This window comes from Leucopleurus acutus, assembly GCF_964270905.1.
Source record: "Leucopleurus acutus genome assembly, chromosome: 8".
In the NCBI taxonomy this organism is placed as follows: domain Eukaryota; kingdom Metazoa; phylum Chordata; class Mammalia; order Artiodactyla; family Delphinidae; genus Leucopleurus; species Leucopleurus acutus.
Window position 1 is genome coordinate 67,692,062 of NC_139151.1, and position 20,935 is coordinate 67,712,996.

Consider the following 20,935-nt stretch of genomic DNA (forward strand, 5'->3'; position numbering starts at 1 on the left):
AGCTTTATGCTGTATTCCTCTTCTAGTTTCCTCTTTTCTTTTTTTTTAACATCTTTATTGGAGTATAATTGCTTTACAATGGTGTGTTAGTTAATGCTTTATAACAAAGTGAATCAGCTATACATATACATATATCCCTGTATCTCCTCCCTCTTGCGTCTCCCTACCACCCTCCCTATCCCACCCCTCTAGGTGGTCACAAAGCACCGAGCTGATCTCCCTGTGCTATGGGCTGCTTCCCACTAGTTATCTATTTTACCTTTGTTAGTATATGTAAGTCCATGCCACTCTCTCACTTTGTCCCAGCTTACCCTTCCCCCTCCCTGTGTCCTCAAGTCCATTCTCTACGTCTGCGTCTTTATTCCTGTCCTGTCCCTAGGTTCTTCAGAACCTTTTTTTTTTTTTTTAGATTCCATATATATGTGTTAGCATATGGTATTTATTTTTCTCTTTCTGACTTACTTCACTCTATATGACAGTCTCTGTGTCCTTCCACCTCACTACAAATAACTCAATTTTGTTTCTTTTTATGGCTGAGTAATATTCCATTGTATATATGTGCCAATTCTTTATCCATTCATCTGTCGATGGACACTTAGGTTGCTTCCATGTCCTGGCTATTGTAAATAGAACTGCAGTGAACATTGTGGTACATGACCCTTTTTGAACTATGGTTTTCTCAGGGTATATGCCCAGTAGTGGGATTGCTAGGTCATATGGTAGTTCTATTTTTAGTTTTTTAAGGAACCTCCATACTGTTCTCCATAGTGGCTGTTATCAATTTACATTCCCACCAAGAGTGCAGGAAGGTTCCCTTTTCTCCACACCCTCCAGCATTTATTGTTTGTAGATTTTTTGATGATGGCCATTCTGACTGGTGTGAGGTGATACCTCATTGTAGTTTTGATTTGCATTTCTCTAATGATTAGTGATGTTCAGCATCCTTTCATGTGTTTGTTGGCAATCTGTGTATCTTCTTTGGAGAAATGTCTATTTAGGTCTTCTGCCCATTTTTGGATTGGGTTGTTTGTTTTTTTGATATTGAGTTGCATGAGCTGCTTGTAAATTTTGGAAATTAATCCTTTGTCAGTTGCTTCATTTGCAAATATTTTCTCCCATTCTGAGGGTTGTCTTATTGTCTTGTTTATGGTTTCCTTTGCTGTGCAAAAGCTTTTTTCATTAGGTCCCATTTAAAATTGAGAAATTTTTAAAGTAAAAGAATATACATACAAGCACACATTCCATGAGCCATCGAGAGTGATGATGTCATTACACATGTAGCTTTGGAAAATTCCTCTCTATACTTGTGAGAGAATGAAAGTGAAAAATGCAAATAATGTTTTACTTTTATTATGAAAATAGTTTTGACTTCGTGAACTCCCTAAGTGGGAGTCTCAGGGACTCCTAGGATCTTCTATACTTTGCGAACTGGTGCTGATTAAGAGTGTACAGTGTTGCTTAGACCATGTGGGGACAGCCTACTGGCACATTCTAATGGATATACTGAATAGGGGCAAATGTTCATGCTTTAAGGAGAGAGTTGACTTTTGCAGACATCCAAAATTAATTTGAACCCAAGCTTGGCAGTAAAGATTCAGAGAATAAAATTGGAGTCAGAAACCAAAGTGATTAGAAAGCTGTGAGCTCAGTTTTGCAAGGGCTCTGACTCTATAGGCATATCCCTCCAAAGAAATGTCAATGATAGCATTTTTTTTTTTTTTTTGGAAGAGAATGATGCTCATTTGTCTATCTAAATTCTTATAGTCCTGTTGGAAAAAACAAAAAAATTAGCAAATCCTTACATAGCAACTAACCAGACTTTTTACTTTGAATGAACTTCGTATACCTTTGTGATAGTTCTTTGGATTAGAACTAATTGTCATGTCACAGTAGCTTTTCTTTGACATCATGCAGCAGATACTTAACATGTTGCTTTTATTTTTATTTAACTGTAGGATGTAAAATCCTTTCTCCAAAATTTAGAAGTTATGCCTAAACTTCTTAACTACTCAGATAGTGTATGTTAGTCTCTCTTCTTTTTCCTCTTTCTGATTTTTTGCCAGATCCTTTTGGAATTCTTTGCTTCCCTGAAAACCTGTGAGAAGGGAGTCATCAAGGGGGCTATCAGACCACAAGGCCTATTTTAAGTAATAATGCCTGCATGTGTGTTTTGCTGCCATCTCTGCCCTTTGTTTACTCATCTTGGCATTTTATCATGAACCACTTGTAATTGGTATATTGTAATTCCCTTCCCAACACCCTCCTTCCCCCTAGTGAGAGGTTATTTTTTCTTATTCATTTTTTATTTTTCAGAAAACATTTATTGTGTGTACTCAGTGCTGGGCACTTGACTTGATGTAAGGGGTTGAATTCAGGAATAAATAAGAGTCCCTGCCTTAATGGAGCCTACAGTCTAGAGAGTTTTTAAGAGGGAGGAGGGAAGGAAGAGAGAGTATAGAGGTGTTAAGAGAGATTGGATAGGAGCAATTATTGAAGCTGATGTCTTGGTTGGAATTGAGGACCTAAGTAAAATGTGAAAGAGTTGGGCATCTTCTCTGGGGTCTCCAGGGTAATGCTTCTAAAATTTTTCCTCACCAGTAAGTCTGATTTGTAAAGAAAATGATTATCTTCTACTGAAAGCCTAAAATTTCATTGAACTTTTATAGTTTAGTCTAAACATAGGGCCATTATTTTCAATATAAAAATGCCTTGTCCCCAAGTATTTGTCTAAATAAATATTTGACTAAAATACTCTATTAAAATTTTGTCATTTTATCTTATGCTTTTAATTCCCCCTGGCACATCCCACCACTTACTCTTAGGGCCATTCATTCCCACTTATGTATAGCATTTCTGGTGAATCAATAAAATGAGTTCTTTTTATATCAAGTAGCAGTGAATATGTACACTTAAAGTTGTTAAGAAACTTTTAGGTAGAGCCTTCTATGATTTTGAAACAGGAATAAAAGAGCATAGGCATAGAGCATATACTATAGTGGGACATTGTCTTATAGCAGAATTTCTCAACTTCAGCACTATTCATATTTTGGGCCAGATAATTCTTTGTTATGGGGAGCTGTCCTATGCATTGTAGGGTGGTCAGCATTCCTGGCCTCTACCCACTGAATGCCAGCAGCTCCCTCTCCTCACCATCCCAGTTTTGACAAAGAAAAATGTCTTCAGACATCACCAAATGTTCCCTGGGGGCTAAAATTGCCCCAACTTGAGAACCACTGATTTACAGGAATGTCTCTGGGAAGGTAAACCTCATTGCTGGCAAGGAGTGCAAATAGTTGACCACAAAATAAATTCTGGAAAGGGAATAAAATACATTAAAGAGGGCATTAGTGGACTTAGTAAAGTAGGAACTAATTGGGATACCAGTGGGTTAAAAACTTTGGAAAAGATGGTATTGAATAAAGAGACGGTAGCTAAAGAAGGGAAGAGCATCACATTTGAGATGTAACTTGTGAAGCAGCGTGATCATGTATTGGTGGTAGTGGTGGAGATATCTGATATGAAGGGGAATTAAAGGTCATTGGCAGTCTGGGAGAATGAAAAAGTCTGAATTCAGTGTGTTAAAAGTACTTTTCTGGTCATTCCTCAGGCTCCTTTTTCTCTGCTAGCCCCTTAAATATTCTTCAGAATTCTGTCCTAGGCCTTGATCTCTTTTTACTAGGTCCATTTAGGTAATTACTCAGCACCTTCTGTTTTGTGTGAGGTGAAAGGTTGTATTTTAAATTAGATTTGGAAAAAGCTTCATATAGTCTGGACCTTGGGTGCTCATCACTGCTGCTACCTGGGTGGTTAATAAAATCTATATCAGTAGTCTGACTCTTTCTTCCCTGAACTCAGGACCCACAGAGCCAGTTATCTCTACTAGACCAGTCTTCTGGGGTGTTCTCATTGGCACTTTACACTCAGCATTCACAAAACTGAACTCATATCTCCATAGCTGTACTTCTTTCTCTTCCAGTGTTTTCCATCTAATGAATTTATTCATTTAACAAATGTTTATCATGTCACTATCTTGCCAGGCACTCTGTTACCTAGGGCCTTTGTTCTGAGCAAAATAGACCTAGTCCCTGTCCACATGGAGTTTATATTCCTTATCCCTCTTCCAGTCATTGGCCAAGTCTTACTGAGTTTTTTAAATTTCCCAAACATTAATGCTCTGTTACTTCTAGGTGGTTATACATGCTACTTTCTCTACCTGAAACACTATTCTTCTACTTTATAATCTCAGGTCCTTCCCACCTAGCAGGGCTAGATGTTGCTCCTGTACAGTCTCATAACACTTATATTATCCCTATTTTATTACTTATAACATTATATTTTAACTATTTACTTGTCTAATTTTTCCTATTAGACTCTAAATAGCCTGAGGCAAAGGTCATAATTCTTGTTTTCTCAGTGTCTAGAAGGTACTTAGTTCATCTGAAATGCTTAGTAAATATTTTATTAATTAATATAAAAAAACAATAATATTGAAGTCACTAGCTAGCAGTGGTGGAGGGGAAGACTGTTACTTACTAAAAGTCACCTGGGAAGGTGAAAGCGAGTACCATATATGTTTTATAGACCTTTTTCCCCAGATTTCAGAATCTCTGCTTAAACTACAAATATGGACTTTAAATGGAGTGGAGAGTCAGGGTGTAATAGAACAGTGATCTGGAGGTGACATCATTGTTCCTCTGTAAAATCTGGGATAAAAAATTAAATTTGACTCAAAATTGAATGTACCTTTATACTGTAACCATTTTGGGATCTGATTCTCTAGTTAAAAATTTATTCCTTTGAGTATACTTAAGGAATATTGAATTTTCTATTTTCAAGTTAGAATCCTATATGTATTTCTCAAGTTTATCCAGCTTCATATTCACATTTGCTTACCAAATTTTTTTTCCTTTAACATACTTACTTTGTTTTCCCCTTTAAAATTTTCTTAAGATTTTAGGTAGAGTATGATTAATGGTATTTTAATCTACTAAAAGAGACTAAAAGCAAAATAAAATGAAGTGATAAATTAAGGTTTGGATTTTAGAAATCTGAATGATCATTTTATTTTTATTTATTTTTTAAAAAATGTTATTTATTTATTTTTATCTGAGTTGGGTCTTCGTTGCTGCATGCAGGCTTTCTCTAGTTGTGGAGAGCAGGGGCTCCTCTTCATTGCGGCGCATGGGCTTCTCATTGCGGTGGCTTCTCTTGTTGCAGAGTACGGGCTCTAGGTGTGCAGGCTTCAGTGGTTGTGGCACACAGGCTCAGTAGTTGTGGCTCGTGGGCTCTAGAGTGCAGGCTCAGTGGTTGTGATGCACAGGCTTAGTTGCTCCGCGGTATGTGGGATCTTCCCGGACCAGGGATTGAACCCGTGTACCCTGCATTGGCAGGCGGATTCTTAACCGCTGCGCCACAAGGAAGTCTCTGGATGATCATTGTAAACATTGTTCTGATGTCTGTGCTGCTTATGTCTATTCTGAGAGATAATATAATCTAATCAACAAAGGCATGGACAGTTAAAATTTAACTCTGCAAGCTACCAGCCCTATGTCCTTTGGCAAGTTACTTAACCTCTCTGTGTCTCAGATTCCTCATCTATAAAATGGGGATAACAATGTGGACCCCATAGAGTGTTTTTCATGCAGAATGATAGCAATTTAAGCAACCTTAGGATTCACGTAGTTGAAATTTAAAAAATAGTGATCCTTGGGGGAGGAAAAGGTGGTGATGATGGGTTTTAGAAAGTTGAAAAATACTGCCCTAAAATGTTTTTCCCCTTTGATAGCTTTTTGACAGATTGAGAGATGAAAATCCAGATTTTAGGGAGAAAATTATAGCAGTCAACAGTGAACTCACCCAACCTAAACTGGCTCTTAGTGAAGAAGATAAAGAGATCATCATAGAGTCTACCAATATTATATTCCACTGTGCAGCTACAGTAAGGTTTAATGAAAACTTGAGGTAAGTAAAGGTATTTATATGATATTTGAACTGCAGCACAGTTAAAAGATCTAATTTGAATTCTACTTTTTAGCCAAGTCATTTGAAAGTGTTTTGAAAATGTTTGCTCTCTGTTAATTGTAGCATTCCGTGTCCTACAGAGTATTAAAAGAATTTTCTTTCTCTTCTTAACAGTTTAAAAACATCGGATAGCTAGTATATGTTTATTAGAAGTTGCCATAAATTTATATATGGGGCAGGGAGGAGGCAAGAAATGGGAAGTGTGGAGTAAAAGAAAGAGAAGTTTCCCTTGGGTAGGAGTATTAGTCTTAACAACTAATAATGTTTATTTCCTCTGCCCTCCATTCTTTCAGAAGTATATACCCCAGCAGCTTTGTCTACTTCACACATATTCATCTGAAAATTTTAAAAAGTTAGGCTCAGGTTTTGCAGAGTAAGATGAAATGGCTTATACACTGAAGTCATACCCTGTTTTTGTTTTAAAACTTTGGTATCAGTGTTAAGGGCAGGGTACATTGGATATAGGTTTACTTTAAAAACGGTTTGGACTTCCTTCAAGATGCCCTATTTCAAGAAAAAAATAACATTTTAAATGGTCACTATGTTTTTAAAAATCTAACAAATACACATTTCAAATAATGGTGCTTAATTCAGAGCATATTTTGATGTTATATACAATTTTATAATGTTAATCTAATTGTATGGTCTTATATCAATTAAAATGGTGCACACTTCTTTATGTTTCATAATTGCTTGACCGCCTTCTTAAAATGTTTTTAAGTTCAATTCTGATTGTAAAGAGTTTTGAGATTATCCCCCATATTGTCTATGTGTAGAAGTATAAACCTTAATCGACAGTGTATAACATGACAGTTCAGTGCCAAAGCATTACAGTGAGTTTTGCCTATATTGCAGGTAAGGACACTATAATAGTCCCTTAGATTCCTCTAACAATGCTTTATAGTTTCAGGGTGTTTTCTCGCTCATTATTTCATTCCATGCTTAGTGTTACCCAATGTAATATAATGGTCAAATCTATTTTATACTTGAGGAAGCTGAGGCAGCACTGTATAATGGAGAGGGCATGAGCTTTGGAATTACACACCTTAGTTCTAATCTTGACTTTATCCTTTATTATCTGGTGGTAATAATTTATTTACATTTTAGTTCTTTTTATGCAGCAATTATGTGTTCAGGATTCAAAAGTGACAAAAGAATCTTATTAGAACTATAGTATAATCTCATTTTAATAAAATATGTATGTACATAAATGTGTATTTATATACATATCTTTTAATATTGGCCAGTTATTATACTTGGATAGTGCGATTACAGGTAGGTTTTTAATATGAAATAGTCTGTCTAACTGGTATTTTTCCCTGTAGTTCTAGCTTTCATTTTTTTCATAACCAAAAGAAAGAGTTCACATAGCCTTATGAAACTGTTTTCAAGGAAAAAGGTATATAGATACTTGATAATTATGGTATAGTCCTCAAAGGGAAAATCAGATGCTTTTGAAGGGGAAATTGTTTTACAAACAGGCAACATTTATTAGGGTGAAACTCATCCAAGTAACGAGGAGAACCAAAGTGTAATACTTTTGGGGAATGTTCTCTCCTCTTTCTCTTCCCCTCAGGGTAAACAAGGTTACCATTAACAAAAGGGAAATCTTTTTATTATTATTCTTTCTTCTTTCACTAGAGATGCCATAGTGGAAGGAGGTAGACAGGTGAACAAGAAAATTTATTGTTCTTCTCTTCCTTGTCAGGGCATGCATATTTACTGACCTAATCCTAGTCATTAATTGAGATTACTGTTTTCTGTGGAGCAATTTTAATGGATATTGATGTCTAAGTGGTGATACTACAACATTCTAAAATACTGTAGGTTGACATATAATAACTACTTACAAAACAATTATTCTTTATAGCCACTTTTTAAGTTAGCCCACAAATAAAAAATTATTCAGAGCCTTTACTGCCAGGACAAGAAAATCCAGATTTTACTCCCAACATTATACTCTGTATTTTGGGAGAAATCAAAATAAATTGTACACAGATCCTATTTGCAAAGTCCATATTGTCTATTAGAGGAAATGGAATATACTTAAATAACCATAAAATAGGATAGAAAATGTGGAGTTACTGAAGAGCATACATTAAAGTGCTGTGAGAGTTGAGAGGTAGCAGAGCTCATTTATTTTCAGATACGGTGGTCTATAAATCTTGAAGTGGGAAAAAATGGATATCAAGATTAGGAATTATAAAGAAATACTGACAAAAGTTGAGGAGAGAGTGATATTGAGGATAATAAAGGGAGTTACTTAAATAGTTGACCACAGGTATGGTATCTCTTTAGTAAGGAAAGTGAAGGTAGAACAGGGCCATTGGACTTGAGAGTAAAGAAGTATCAGAAGACTAAAGACCATGATGAGGACAGAAAACAGGCTTAAGGGCAGAAATGGGAGGACGGATAGTGTGGTCTGGGGAAAATTCATAGTATGAGATTTTAGAGCTAGAGCAATTTTGGGTGAGAGGGCCCAGGGTATGAATATGAGAGTAGGTGTTCAGAAAGGAGTGGAAGTAAAGATAGATGATTTAGAAAAGATCAAGAAACTGTTGAGCCTAAGGGCATGGATTCTCAAACTTTAGAATGTATTATGAATCTTAAGGATTACTGGAAAATGTGTTAAAAATGCATAGTCTTGGGCTTCCCTGGTGGCGCAGTGGTTGAGAGTCTGCCTGCCGATGCAGGGGACATGGGTTCGTGCCCCTGTCCGGGAAGACCCCACATGCTGCGGAGTGGCTGGGCCCGTGAGCCATGGCCGCTGAGCCTGTGCATCCGGAGCCTGCGCATCCGGAGCCTGTGCTCTGCAACGGGAGATGCCACAACAGTGAGAGGCCGGCGTACTGCCAAAAAAAATGCATAGTCTTGGACTGTATTTGCCAAATTCAGACCCTCTAGTTTTGAGATAATACCCAGGAATCCTCATTTTTAATAAGAGCCTAGGGTGTGATTTAAATTACAAACGACTGGATCCCCTACCCTGATTGATTAATTGTCCCCTTAATAGACATCTGTTTCTATATCTTCATTAAGTTAAAAAAAAATCAGCAGCAGTATAGTGATGAGATCTCATGTAGGTAGTATTTTCTCAGACGTGGGGAAGGGAGTGATGAGGAAGAGATCAGAATGGCCTGGGGAGCTTATATAAGATGTGATTTAAGGGCTTCCCTGGTGACGTAGTGGTTGAGAGTCCACCTGCCGATGCAGGGGACACGGGTTCGTGCTCCGGTCCGGGAAGATCCTACATGCCGCGGAGCGGCTAGGCCCATGAGCCATGGCCTCTGAGCCTGCGCGTCCAGAGCCTGTGCTCCGCAACGGGAGAGGCCACAACAGTGAGAGGCCCGCGTACCGCAAAAAAAAAAAAAAAAAAAAAAAAAGATGTGATTTAAGACACATTAAAAAGTGTCTGAAGATGAGGGCCAGCAATCTGCATTTTTAATAAGCTCACAGGTGTCTGTCAAGCAAAGCATGATCTCTGGTTTAAGGTCTTAAAAGTGTTATCAGCATAGATTTTGAACAACCCAATATGTCAATAGAAGACAGGTGAATAAGAAAATTTATTGGCAGTTCAAGTTGAGCTTTTTCCTTTATTAAAGTGGTTTCTATGTCTACATTAGTGATGGACCATAATTACAAAGATTTATTCATTTTTGCTCTCCCCCCAAAAAGCCAGTGTTATATAAGATGCGTTTATGAATACCCATAACCAAAACATAGTGAGAACTTTATGTTCGTTTGGTACTGCTAAATGCTTTCAGATCTAACATGTCAGGGTCTCAGCCTAAAGTTCAAGGTGTACAAATTGGATGGTAGTAAAACAGAATGAGGATACTAGCCTGGCAGAGATACTAAGTTATTTACATGGGCACAAAATGCCTTCAGGTTTGCGCTGTCAGGTGCGGATGGATGGGAAGAGGTGACTAGGCAAAGCTCAGGAGTGCTTCCTCTCTCAAGTTATTCCTTATTTTCAGTGACCCAGAAATTCTGTCACCATCCTCAGGAACCTGTAACAAAATATCCTTTGTGTTCTGTTCCCAAAACATCACTCTCCCTACCACTATTGTTTTGCAAATGCAAAAGAAAATAGCACATTGCCTTATAGTCTAGTGGACAGTATCCTCTCTGTGTGAAACGTCTTTTTTGCTGGATATCTATTTAAACAGATTTTCCTCCCTCAGCTGAGATAAGGAAGGAAAAAGATACACTCATGTTTTTAAGATCCCAGCCCAATTATTCCATTAAAAAATTTTTTTCCATTTAGTATGTCTTCATAGGTTCTCAGATAATATTAAATTAAAAGAAAAAATAAGTCCCAAGAGTTTTTCCTCTCATGAATTACTTCTTATTCCTAGTGACCCAGAACTTGTTGTTCTGTCCTCAGAAACCTGTAACAGGATATTCTCTGTATACCTTTTCGAAAACAGTACCCTCCCCATTCCCACTGTTTTGCAAATGTGATACGCATCAAAGAACTACTTTACAGTCAAGTAGACCAGATTCTATCTGTGACATATCCTGGCCTTTTAAAAGAACAGTTGGATTTTTTTCTTCTTAAATACTGAAAATGTAAGAATTTCGGAAAGTACTCAAAACTGTTTTTATTTTTTTAAAAAATTTTCTTGTGGTTTCTCTTTGAAAATACGTTGTTTTCCATAAAATGTAAACATAGAATTTGTAATTTTACTTATTGAAACAATTTCCATATTTCTAACTTTTTCATAGTTATAATTTTCATGATATGATATTTAATCATGTTACTATACTGTAATTTATGTCATGTTCACTTAGTATAGCAAATATAGGGAATTTTTCTGAGGGTGTGGAGAAAAGGGAACCCTCCTACGCTGTTGGTGGGAATGTAAATTGGTGCAGCCAATTTCTATGGAGAACAGTATGCAGGTTCCTCAAAAACTAAAAATAGAGTTGCCATATGGTCCAGCAATCCCACTCCTGGGCACATATATCTGGACAAAACTATAATTCAAAAAGATATATGCAACCCTGTGTTCATAGCAGCACTATTTACAATAGCCAAGACATGGAAACAACCTAAATGTCCATCAGCAGATGAATGGATAGAGAAGATGTGGTGGTGTGTGTGTGTGTGCGTGTGTGTGTACACACACAGGCACACACACACAGAGAAATATTACTCAACCATGAAAAAGAATGAAATAACGCCATTTGCAACTACATGGATGGACCTAGAGATTATCATATTACATGAAGTAAGTCAGAAAGAGAAAGACAAATACCATATGATATCACTTATATGCAGAATCTAAAATATGACACAAATGAACTTATCTACAAAACAAACTGACTCACAGACATAGAGAACAGACTTGTGGTTGCCAAGGGGTAGGGGCGGGGGAGGGTTGGATTGGGAGTTGGGGACTAGAGGATGCAAATTATTATAGATAGAATGGATAAACAACAAGGTCCTAATGTATATACACTGGGAACTGTATTTAATATCCTGTAATAAACCATAATGGAAAAGAATATGAAGAAGAATATATATGTATAACTGAATCACTTTGCTGTACACCAGAAGCTAACACAACGTTGTAAATCAAGTATACTTCAATTAAAACACAAAAGCAAAAACACAACCAAAAAACCCAAAAAACAAATTTAGGGAATCTTAATTTCTTTCTGTTTGAAAAATTACGGTTAGAACAAGTTTTTCCTCAGTTAATTTCAGTGGGTTAACTAGATTAATAACTCTGTCATCTCTGTAATTCCTGGTACTTTGTCCTAGTCTCTTTCAGATCAGTTGTATCAGTTTATAGTGTCACCAACAGTGTATTACTTTGCCAGTTTTTTCACAGTATTACTGGTTTGGGGTATTTCAACTTTTTTTCCCTCAAGTAAGTTATAAACAAAAGTATAATAGAAAGGAAAAACTATCCACCCCTTAAGTAATATTTATTGAATGCCTATTTTGGGACTATGTTAAGAATAATGCTGAATACTTGCAAGCTGTTTTGTTTAATTTAACTTTATACAAATCTTAGTAGTTAGTCTCCATTATGTATTCTCCTTTACAGATGAAGAAATTGAGGCCTGAGTGCTTGAATGACTTTACAGGGTCACCTAATCCTAGCTGATAGGCAGGCTAAACCAGGGTTTGAACCCAGGTCTTATTCCAGAGTCTTGTTTTTAATCCTGTTTCACTTCATAATCTATATATTTAAAAAATATTATTCACACAGATTTTCCATGTTTTTATAGTTGTCAGTTATTTAATGGCTATATTCTTTCGTTGTGATAAGATACCTACTTTATTATACCATTTCATAGTGAATATTTGAGCTCTCTAGGCTTTTGCTATTACTAGATGATGCTTCATCGATTATTTTTCTGCATATATACTTTTGCATTTGTGAAATTATTTACCTCAAATAAATTTCAAGAAGGGAATATATAGACCATCTTGGGGTCTTGCATTTGCCTCTTGTGACAAATGTATTATAACACTGCTTTGAATTTTGTAAGGTAGTCTTAAAAAGGTGTTTGGGTTAATTGCTACAAAGAGAGAAGTAAACATACTTTTACTTGATTATATATTAATATAATTTAATGTTTTTGAGTTTTCTTTGACTGTTTTACCCTTATTGATGACTCTACCATAGCGGTTTAAAATTACTTAATGATTCTTACTTCTCCTGGTGGTATAGCCATTCAGAAAACAGTATGCTTTCAAAAATCAAGAGGCAAAAGAAGTCTAAAATGACTTCAAAAATGTATGCATAAAAGCCAAAGACTGAAATTATCTGTGTCTATTTCTGAGTAATTTAAAATTTTTAATTTGTGCTTTTATTTTTACAATCCTAATATGAAGTTTATTTTATAATCAGAAGAATTTTAAACATAACTGGTAGAATGGTTGTACTTCATGTTGAAATAACACACGAAATCTGAGCTAAGGGATCAGTTGTAAAGAAACAAAAACCTCTTTGTCCCTTTCTGTCTCTGATGCTCTAAAATGGAAATAAGTTTTTTAACAGGTGAAAAAGTGACACAGCTTCCCAATTTTTTATTGTCACTTTTTCTTTTACAGAGATGCTGTTCAGTTAAATGTGATTGCTACACGACAGCTTATTCTGCTTGCACAACAGATGAAGAATCTGGAAGTGTTCATGCATGTATCAACGGCATATGCCTACTGCAATCGAAAGCATATTGATGAAGTAGTCTATCCACCCCCTGTGGATCCCAAGAAGCTGATTGATTCTTTAGAGTACGTTTGTTTGAAATTTATATACATTTGCTTTGACCCCAAACTTTGGATCCGAGTTTTGGATCTATTTACATGTATCTCTTGGTCTGTTTCAGTTTCTATCTCTTTCTCTCTAAATCTCCACCCACGCTTATGTATACATTTACCTCTTCCTTATTCAGCAAATTATTATGTATCTACTATGTTCTTTTTATTGTATAGATTTGTACCTAAATGACTCTCCATAAAGTCAATGTGTAAAGTCAGTGTAGAGCTTTCACTTTTGACCAGGTGTGATGGTTGGAGGAAAGCCTCTGAACAACTCATCCATGGTATTAGAGTCTCCGTTTTTCCAAGGAATCAATCTTAGCTGCTAAGAAGTGCCTGATATCCATGGAGACTAATGACTGCCTATTCAGTCGCAAGGTCTAATTTATTAAAAGATTATCCTTTTATTTTGCCCAATGGAGTACAGTTGACCCTTGAACAACACGGGCTTGAACTATGTGGGTTCACTTATACACAGATTTTTTTCAATAAATAAGTACTCTAGTACTACACAGTCTGCAGTTGGTTGAATCTTTTGATGCAGAACCATGATACAGAGGGCTGACTGTAGAGTTATATGTGGATTTTTGACTGCGCAGTCAACGCCCCAACCCCATGTTTTTCAAGTGTCAACTGTATATCTGCAGAGAGGCCTTGAATTATTAGGGAATCGGAGGAGTCATGGTCCTTTCATTGATACTCCTAGTGTTGTTGTTTGTCATCTTTCTGAGGACTAGGATCCTGTCATCAATTATTACTTGAGAAATGTTTGCATTTGATGGATACAAATAGGCATGGCCAAGATCTCATTTGCTTCAGCCTTTACTTTCTCATCGAGTGAAACAAACAGGATCAGAGCAAGAATAAAGAAAGGGTCTTTTATAGACGATAATTATAGAAAATTCTAGTATCCGTATCTTCACATATTTGTTAATCCTCATATAATATTCCTGTGAGCTTTTTCCTCCTTTATTCTGTTTGCTTTTCGGTCTCTTTTCTTCCAAGGAATCCTATTCACGTTCAGCTCTTCAGTTACCATCCCCTGTTTTCTCAGTTGAATTCTTTTCTTCCCAAGGGTGCTACAGAATGTTGGTAGCTCCTTCTCCAAGTTTTCTTCTAAAATAAACACATAAGTCCATTTCTTTAAAGCTTCCCTGGAAATATGAGGAAGTGGACAGGTTTGTAAGGAAACTAATAAGTATGGGAGCTTACTGAGACATTCTTATGGCAGTTCCCTGGTTTCTGTTTTCTAATTCGTTTCTTAGATGGTCCCAAATATCTACCTCATTTTCCTCAGGTCAGTAGGCAGAAGTGTTTAATATCTCTGGGAACAGCTGGGTGTGGAAGTTAATAAATCTTTTTACTTTTTCTCTTATTAGCAGTTTGTATAGCCAGACATCGAAGTTGCTGAGAAAGAGCCTATAACCTTCTAATTCTATTATTTCCTTTCTTTGCTTACAAAGAAATCTGACCAACTGGCCAACAGATAATTTTAGGATAACTCATAGATTGGCTCTGTAAACTCACTCCAGTGATGAGGCTTACTGACTCTAAAAGTCTTTCCTCGGTTTAGCTAGTTTGTCTTTTTTTTGCGGTACGCGGGCCTCTCACCGTTGTGGCCTCTCCCGTTGTGGAGCACAGGCTCCGGATGCGCAGGCTCAGCAGCCATGGCTTACAGGCCCAGCCGCTTCGCGGCATGTGGGATCTTCCCGGACTGGGGCACAAACCCGTGTCCCCTGCATCGGCAGGCGGCCTCTCAACTGCTGCGCCACCAGGGAAGCCCTTGTTTTTTTTTAATATAGCAGCTCTCTCTTCCATTTTTCAAAGTTCATCTCCACTATGGAATTTTTCCTAAGTTGAGTAGCAACCTCCCTTCAATTTTGTTAGTGTTCTTTTCCTTCTACATGCAAAAAGTACTTCCACATACAGAAGAAAGTTTATCTTGATAGTCTCCATTTTATGCATCCTTATCAGTTAGTATGGATATCATTTGTGCACTGATAGAGTACTTAGTATGCATTGTATTATAGACAGGAAGAAAAACTATCTGAAAACAAGTACATAATGTTTTGGAATTAGAAATTTAGACTGGAAAAGACTATAGAGATCACCTAGTGTATCACCCTCCTCTTACAGATTATCATAGTAGAACTTTTCTTCAGAGACACTGAGAGAATTGGAGGAATTTTGTGACTTCACAGTAGGTTGCTAATTGAACTTTTACAGCACGGTTCAATTTATTTTTATCATTTACCCCAGTATTTGTTAGTGTTGCTAGTGAGAGTATAACAAGTTTTAGTGCTTCACCTTAAATATTTAGATTACTAGACCTTTTATGTTGATTGTAAATGTATGTTCATTTAAAATGTATATAATTTACATGTTATGCTGTTATGGTGATTATACACAAATCTGTAATTCCTAATCTGAAACCCTTGGGGCCAGATGTATTTTGGAATTTATTTAGACTTTAGAAAGGAAATATAATCTATGTATTGTGTAATATGAAATAACTTCAACTGGATTCGGGGTAGCACCCCTCATCAAACACATATGAAGTATATGAATATGTACAACTAAATGATGGTTTTTTTTTAAAAAAAAAGAACATAAATCAGTTCTGATTCACTTTTGCTACCTACCATATGAGTTATTAAAGAAGGGTTATTAAAGGTTTTCAGACCTTTGTGGGTATAGAAACTGGATATAAGAGATAATGGAGTTCTGGTTGATATTTAATGAAAGTAAAGCTAATTTCCATTTTTTTAGTAAAAGTTGTTGTCAGATCACTTGAGTCAGAGCAACAGATATGTTTGAAATATGCAAAGTGTTTTTTCATTTTATAGTAAAACATCGAAAATATTTTTGCATGCAATTTCTTTGTTTACCAGGTGGATGGATGATGGTCTAGTAAATGACATCACACCAAAATTGATAGGAGACAGACCTAATACATACATATACACAAAAGCATTGGCAGAATATGTTGTACAACAAGAAGGAGCAAAGCTAAATGTGGCGATTGTAAGGCCATCAATTGTTGGTGCCAGTTGGAAAGAACCTTTTCCAGTAAGTTGTTAGAAATCTTTGTAAATAATTGGAATTGGGAATTTTAAGGCATAATTCTGTACAAAAAGAGTTGGCAATTTTTTATGAGCGGGTTTTGTTTACTGAACATGGCTTACTATGGCAAAGTTGTTTCCGTTTGTAGAAAGAGACACTCTTATTGGTACTTTTATTTCTAATGTAATACTGTATGTATACATATGCAGATCAATTTTTAAAATGTTAATTGAAAATTAAATCGAAGGCTATGGTGTTGTCTGGAGTCAAAGGAGACCATGAGTTTTCTTCATGATTGATGAGGGATTGGACTCTGACACGTCAACGTTTGTTGGAGTTTAAAATTATTTGCAGATTAGTTTCCCTTGCAGAGGTGAAGGAAATAGAGATGAGAATATTCAGATCTTATTTTATTTCATTTGCTTTTTAGTACCAAAAAGAGGCAGGCCTTCCAAGAGGTTGACTCCTCCCTGTATAGATTACAAGCTAAGGAAAATAAGAGAGTTCTGTGATCTGCTGTAGAAAAGCAAGGCATTATGGTATTTGTGAATCCCTGAAATAAGAGAAAACATAAGAGATAAATTGATTTAGGAAAAACTTAGGTCTCTGTAATGGTAGTAAACGATAGTATCTCTTCTGTTGCTTTGGCATTATTCTGTTTTCTTCTGTTTTATTCAGTAATTTTGAGGAGGATTTACCATTTCCCTCAATCTCAGGCTACTGCTTAGTAAATAGCACAAAATCAAACTTAAACAGTCATCATTTAGCTAAAATATTTGACAGATATAAACTCCTTTTTTAAAAATTCTCTTTGCAGAGAGTTAATGGAAGAGTAGGTACGCCTTTGAAAACTATTTTACTTAGTCATTTGCAATCTCAGAGGAAGACTGCTTCTATTTAAGATGGGGAGAAATATTCTGGCCTGAATCTAGTCTGTTTTTTAGTTTTTAGAAGAAAACTACCAAGTATGTATGTGGAGTTATAGATTTCAAGTGATAAATCTCTAGTTTCATAATATTTCTAAGCTCCCTCCCTTTTTTTAATTTTTGGTATTAGGGATGGATTGATAACTTTAATGGACCAAGTGGTCTCTTTATTGCGGTAAGTAAGCCTTTTGTTTTATTGAATATTCTGTACTTTTTTTCTGTTTTCTGTGTATCTGTATATTGTGTATATGTGCTTTGGCTTATATATCTTAAGGTGTTGTTTTTAATTTCAACAAAGGCAGGGAAAGGAATTCTTCGAACAATGCGTGCCTCCAACAATGCCCTTGCAGATCTTGTTCCTGTAGATGTAGTTGTCAACATGAGTCTTGCGGCAGCCTGGTATTCCGGAGTTAATAGGTATATGAGATGACAGTGTCACTTGTTAAATATATAGTAACTGAGATGGGAATACTAATGTTAAATTATCCCTCATAACTGATATTTATCAGTTTTATTAACCCATACCAATATTATATAGGCATTATCACTTTAAACTGCAAGAGTTGGTTTAAATAGGTGATGAAGTGGTTCCATCAGCAATTATTAAGAATTAACATAAATTCTTGTGTACTGCCCACAGGATGGACAAGGTCATTAGAAATTAAAAAAAAAAAAAACATGTTTTTTTTAAAATCCAAACTAGAACTTGGTATAAACTTGGCATATATAAAGAGCTAAAATTCGCAAAGAATGGCTTACATATATCAAATATGCACACTACAGCACTTTAATCAACTCATGGGCCTCCTTTTAAAAGGGAGTAGTAGCATTTACAGGTAACACCTAAGCCTAAACACCTAAGCTTCTTAATAACTTTTTTCTAAATAATAAACTGCCCTTATTTTTGAAGTCAGTATTTTATATCTTAAAAAGGAGGGATATGATTATATGAATATATTGTTTCTGGTGAAAGGGAACTCAATTCATAATTGTTTCAGCTAGAGCCTCTGAAAATGGGAAGGAGATAGGAAGAGCTGAGGTTGTTTGTTGTTCTTTTTCCTCGCATGAAAAACAGACACTCCTGCTAATACAAAGAAGAAAATATGAAGTCTATATTATTTTTTATAAATAATTTTTTTGGTAGAATAGGGAAAAAGGGTAGTGTAAATAGTCGTTCAGACACAAAAATTAATCCTTTAAAGGTAATATTTTAAATATTCACTGTAGAAGAGGTACCCATCATCCTCATTTCTTCCTACTTAAGTATCATGTAAGATTTAGATTGGTTAAGTTTAGCCTCTTTTTATGTTTCATTGCTTTGATCTTTGTCTTTGCAGACCAAGAAACATCATGGTGTATAATTGTACAACAGGCAGCACTAATCCTTTCCACTGGGGTGAAGTTGGTATGATTTTACCTGTGTTTTTGAATGTTAGAATAAATTTTAACGAACTTAAAATGTTCACTGAGTTTTTACGTTAGAATAACCCATGAGGCATTAAAGCCACCAGTTGCCAATTTATTCTTATTTTAATTGCCATGTTAGAATATCTACTAGTACTGCCTTTTGGTCCTTAATAATATTTCATAAATTTTAAAATATCCTGCTGTATATTCCTTCCTCATCCCACCCTTGTCTGACCCTTACTATTTCTCTGCTGCCATCTGCAGCAACGCCTATAGATACTCGTGGTATGGAAATAATGCTTTTTTCCTCCCTCGTGGGTACTCTCAATCCTGATGTTCCCTGTTCACAGGCAGTATCACTTCCAACTACAAGAGTTGGTATATTGTAGGAGATAGCTAGTTGTCCTAAGAGTAATAACTGAAGGAATTAGCAAGTAGAATACATGTTGCCAGAATATTTTCTATTACATTTATTAATCTGTTTAAATTCACAGATTCACAGCAGGTAGTGTATATGCTATGTTACTTGTTTTAGAATAGGAATAGTATAACTTAAAGGCCTACTTAAATTGAATCATTTTTAAGTTGTTGGTTTATGTTTTCAAATTTAAAGTAAAATGTATTTACAGTGTTGATTTAGTGCTAGGTCTTATTTTACCTCTAATTGAACAATTTTTGTTACCCTTGAGGAGCGATTTGATTTTAAAGTAAATCTTTGTCTTTCATCCTCGGGTTTTTTATGGCATTTTTATTTCAATTGAAAGATTGACTGTTAGAGCATATAAGAAAAAGAAAATCTAGGGTGCTTTTAATTTTATGATAATTTGTATTCTTTTAAGAATTTTAAAGCACTTTAATGAGTTAGGTTTTTTGTAGTCTTTCATTGTGTTATGAAGTTTAGCAAAAATCAAGTTGAGCTTTATTTTAGTGAATATTCCAGTATACATTTCCATTGAAGTATTAACATACATGATAATAGATTTGATTATTTTGATATTGCATAACCTAAATAAATTACAACAGAAGTTAATTTGGGGTTGTTTTAAGCTTGTTGATATATGTTAATTTGAGCAACTTAATTATTCACAAGCAAAGGATGATGGTTTCCCTTTTCTTTTTTAAGTAAGTACAGTAATAAGAATCTGGAAAGAGGAACAGAAAGAAAGAAGCTATCATGAGAGGTGAAATATAGAAACTGACATTGTAAACTGATGTAGGTAAAACATTAAAAGGATTTTTAAGAGTGAATTTTAGCAAAAATTCATTCATCTAATTAAAATTCATAAATAGTGGCAGTTCTAAAATCATTTGAGTTCCGCAGTCTAATACCCATATTCTCTTAGCTACTATAGAAAATAGAAAAGTTTGTTTTTTAAATGAGCAAACTCTTACATCTTTGGTAAAATATTTTGCTTTGTAAAAACATGTGTTTTTGTTTTTTTTTTCAAAACTTCATTACATGGTTATTATCAAAGCTGTTACACAACTTTTCTTCCTCAGAATACCATGTAATTTCCACTTTCAAGAGGAATCCTCTCGAACAGGCCTTCAGACGGCCCAATGTAAATCTAACCTCCAATCACCTTTTATATCATTACTGGATTGCTGTAAGCCATAAGGCCCCAGCATTCCTGTATGATATCTACCTCAGGATGACTGGAAGAAGCCCAAGGTAATGGTGACTAGCTCTGTCTTATCTGTTCCTCTGACTGTTAAGCAACCCATGCTTACGCTAAAATGCATATTAACTCTGTATTTGTTTATGCTTATGATAAGGCTTAATGGCCTTTTGTGAATGAGAAGACTCTTGAATTTAAGAATTTGTCAGAAAAGTGAAGGTAGTATTATAATTCACTCTGTTTTAAAGTTTGGATGATAAATTATTGTCATGTGCTGAATTCTAGGTCTAACTTCAGGTATTTTTTCTGAATAACAAATAACATTCAAAATGCTTTGACGCTTATTTTTCCTACAGGATATTATCTAAATCATTCCTTCAAGATGAATCCTTTAAACCAAGTATTCAGGCGCCCCAATATTAAGTTGTATTCCAACAACTTATTGCTTCATTATTGGAAGGGTGTCAGACATACAGTACCTGCATTATTGCTCGATCTTGCACTCAGGTTGACAGGTCAGAAACCGTGGTAAGAAGAATAGCAGTAAATACACTATGTATTGGTAAGGTGGTGGAAGCTTGCTGGAGAGACAAAAAGTCGCTAGCATGAGCTTTACCTTT

General features: G+C 35.6%; 1 protein-coding gene across 1 annotated transcript in view; it reads left to right on the forward strand.

Moving 5' to 3' along the window:
• The window catches only part of FAR1 (fatty acyl-CoA reductase 1), a 71,764-nt gene that overhangs the window by 37,617 nt on the left and 13,212 nt on the right, over window positions 1–20,935 (forward strand). The window contains exons 3-9 of the mRNA XM_082844356.1: window positions 5,786–5,961; window positions 13,094–13,273; window positions 16,192–16,369; window positions 17,420–17,464; window positions 17,588–17,706; window positions 18,627–18,694; window positions 20,197–20,368. Coding sequence (XP_082700482.1) covers window positions 5,786–5,961; window positions 13,094–13,273; window positions 16,192–16,369; window positions 17,420–17,464; window positions 17,588–17,706; window positions 18,627–18,694; window positions 20,197–20,368 — 938 coding nt within the window. The remainder of the gene's footprint in view (window positions 1–5,785; window positions 5,962–13,093; window positions 13,274–16,191; window positions 16,370–17,419; window positions 17,465–17,587; window positions 17,707–18,626; window positions 18,695–20,196; window positions 20,369–20,935) is intronic.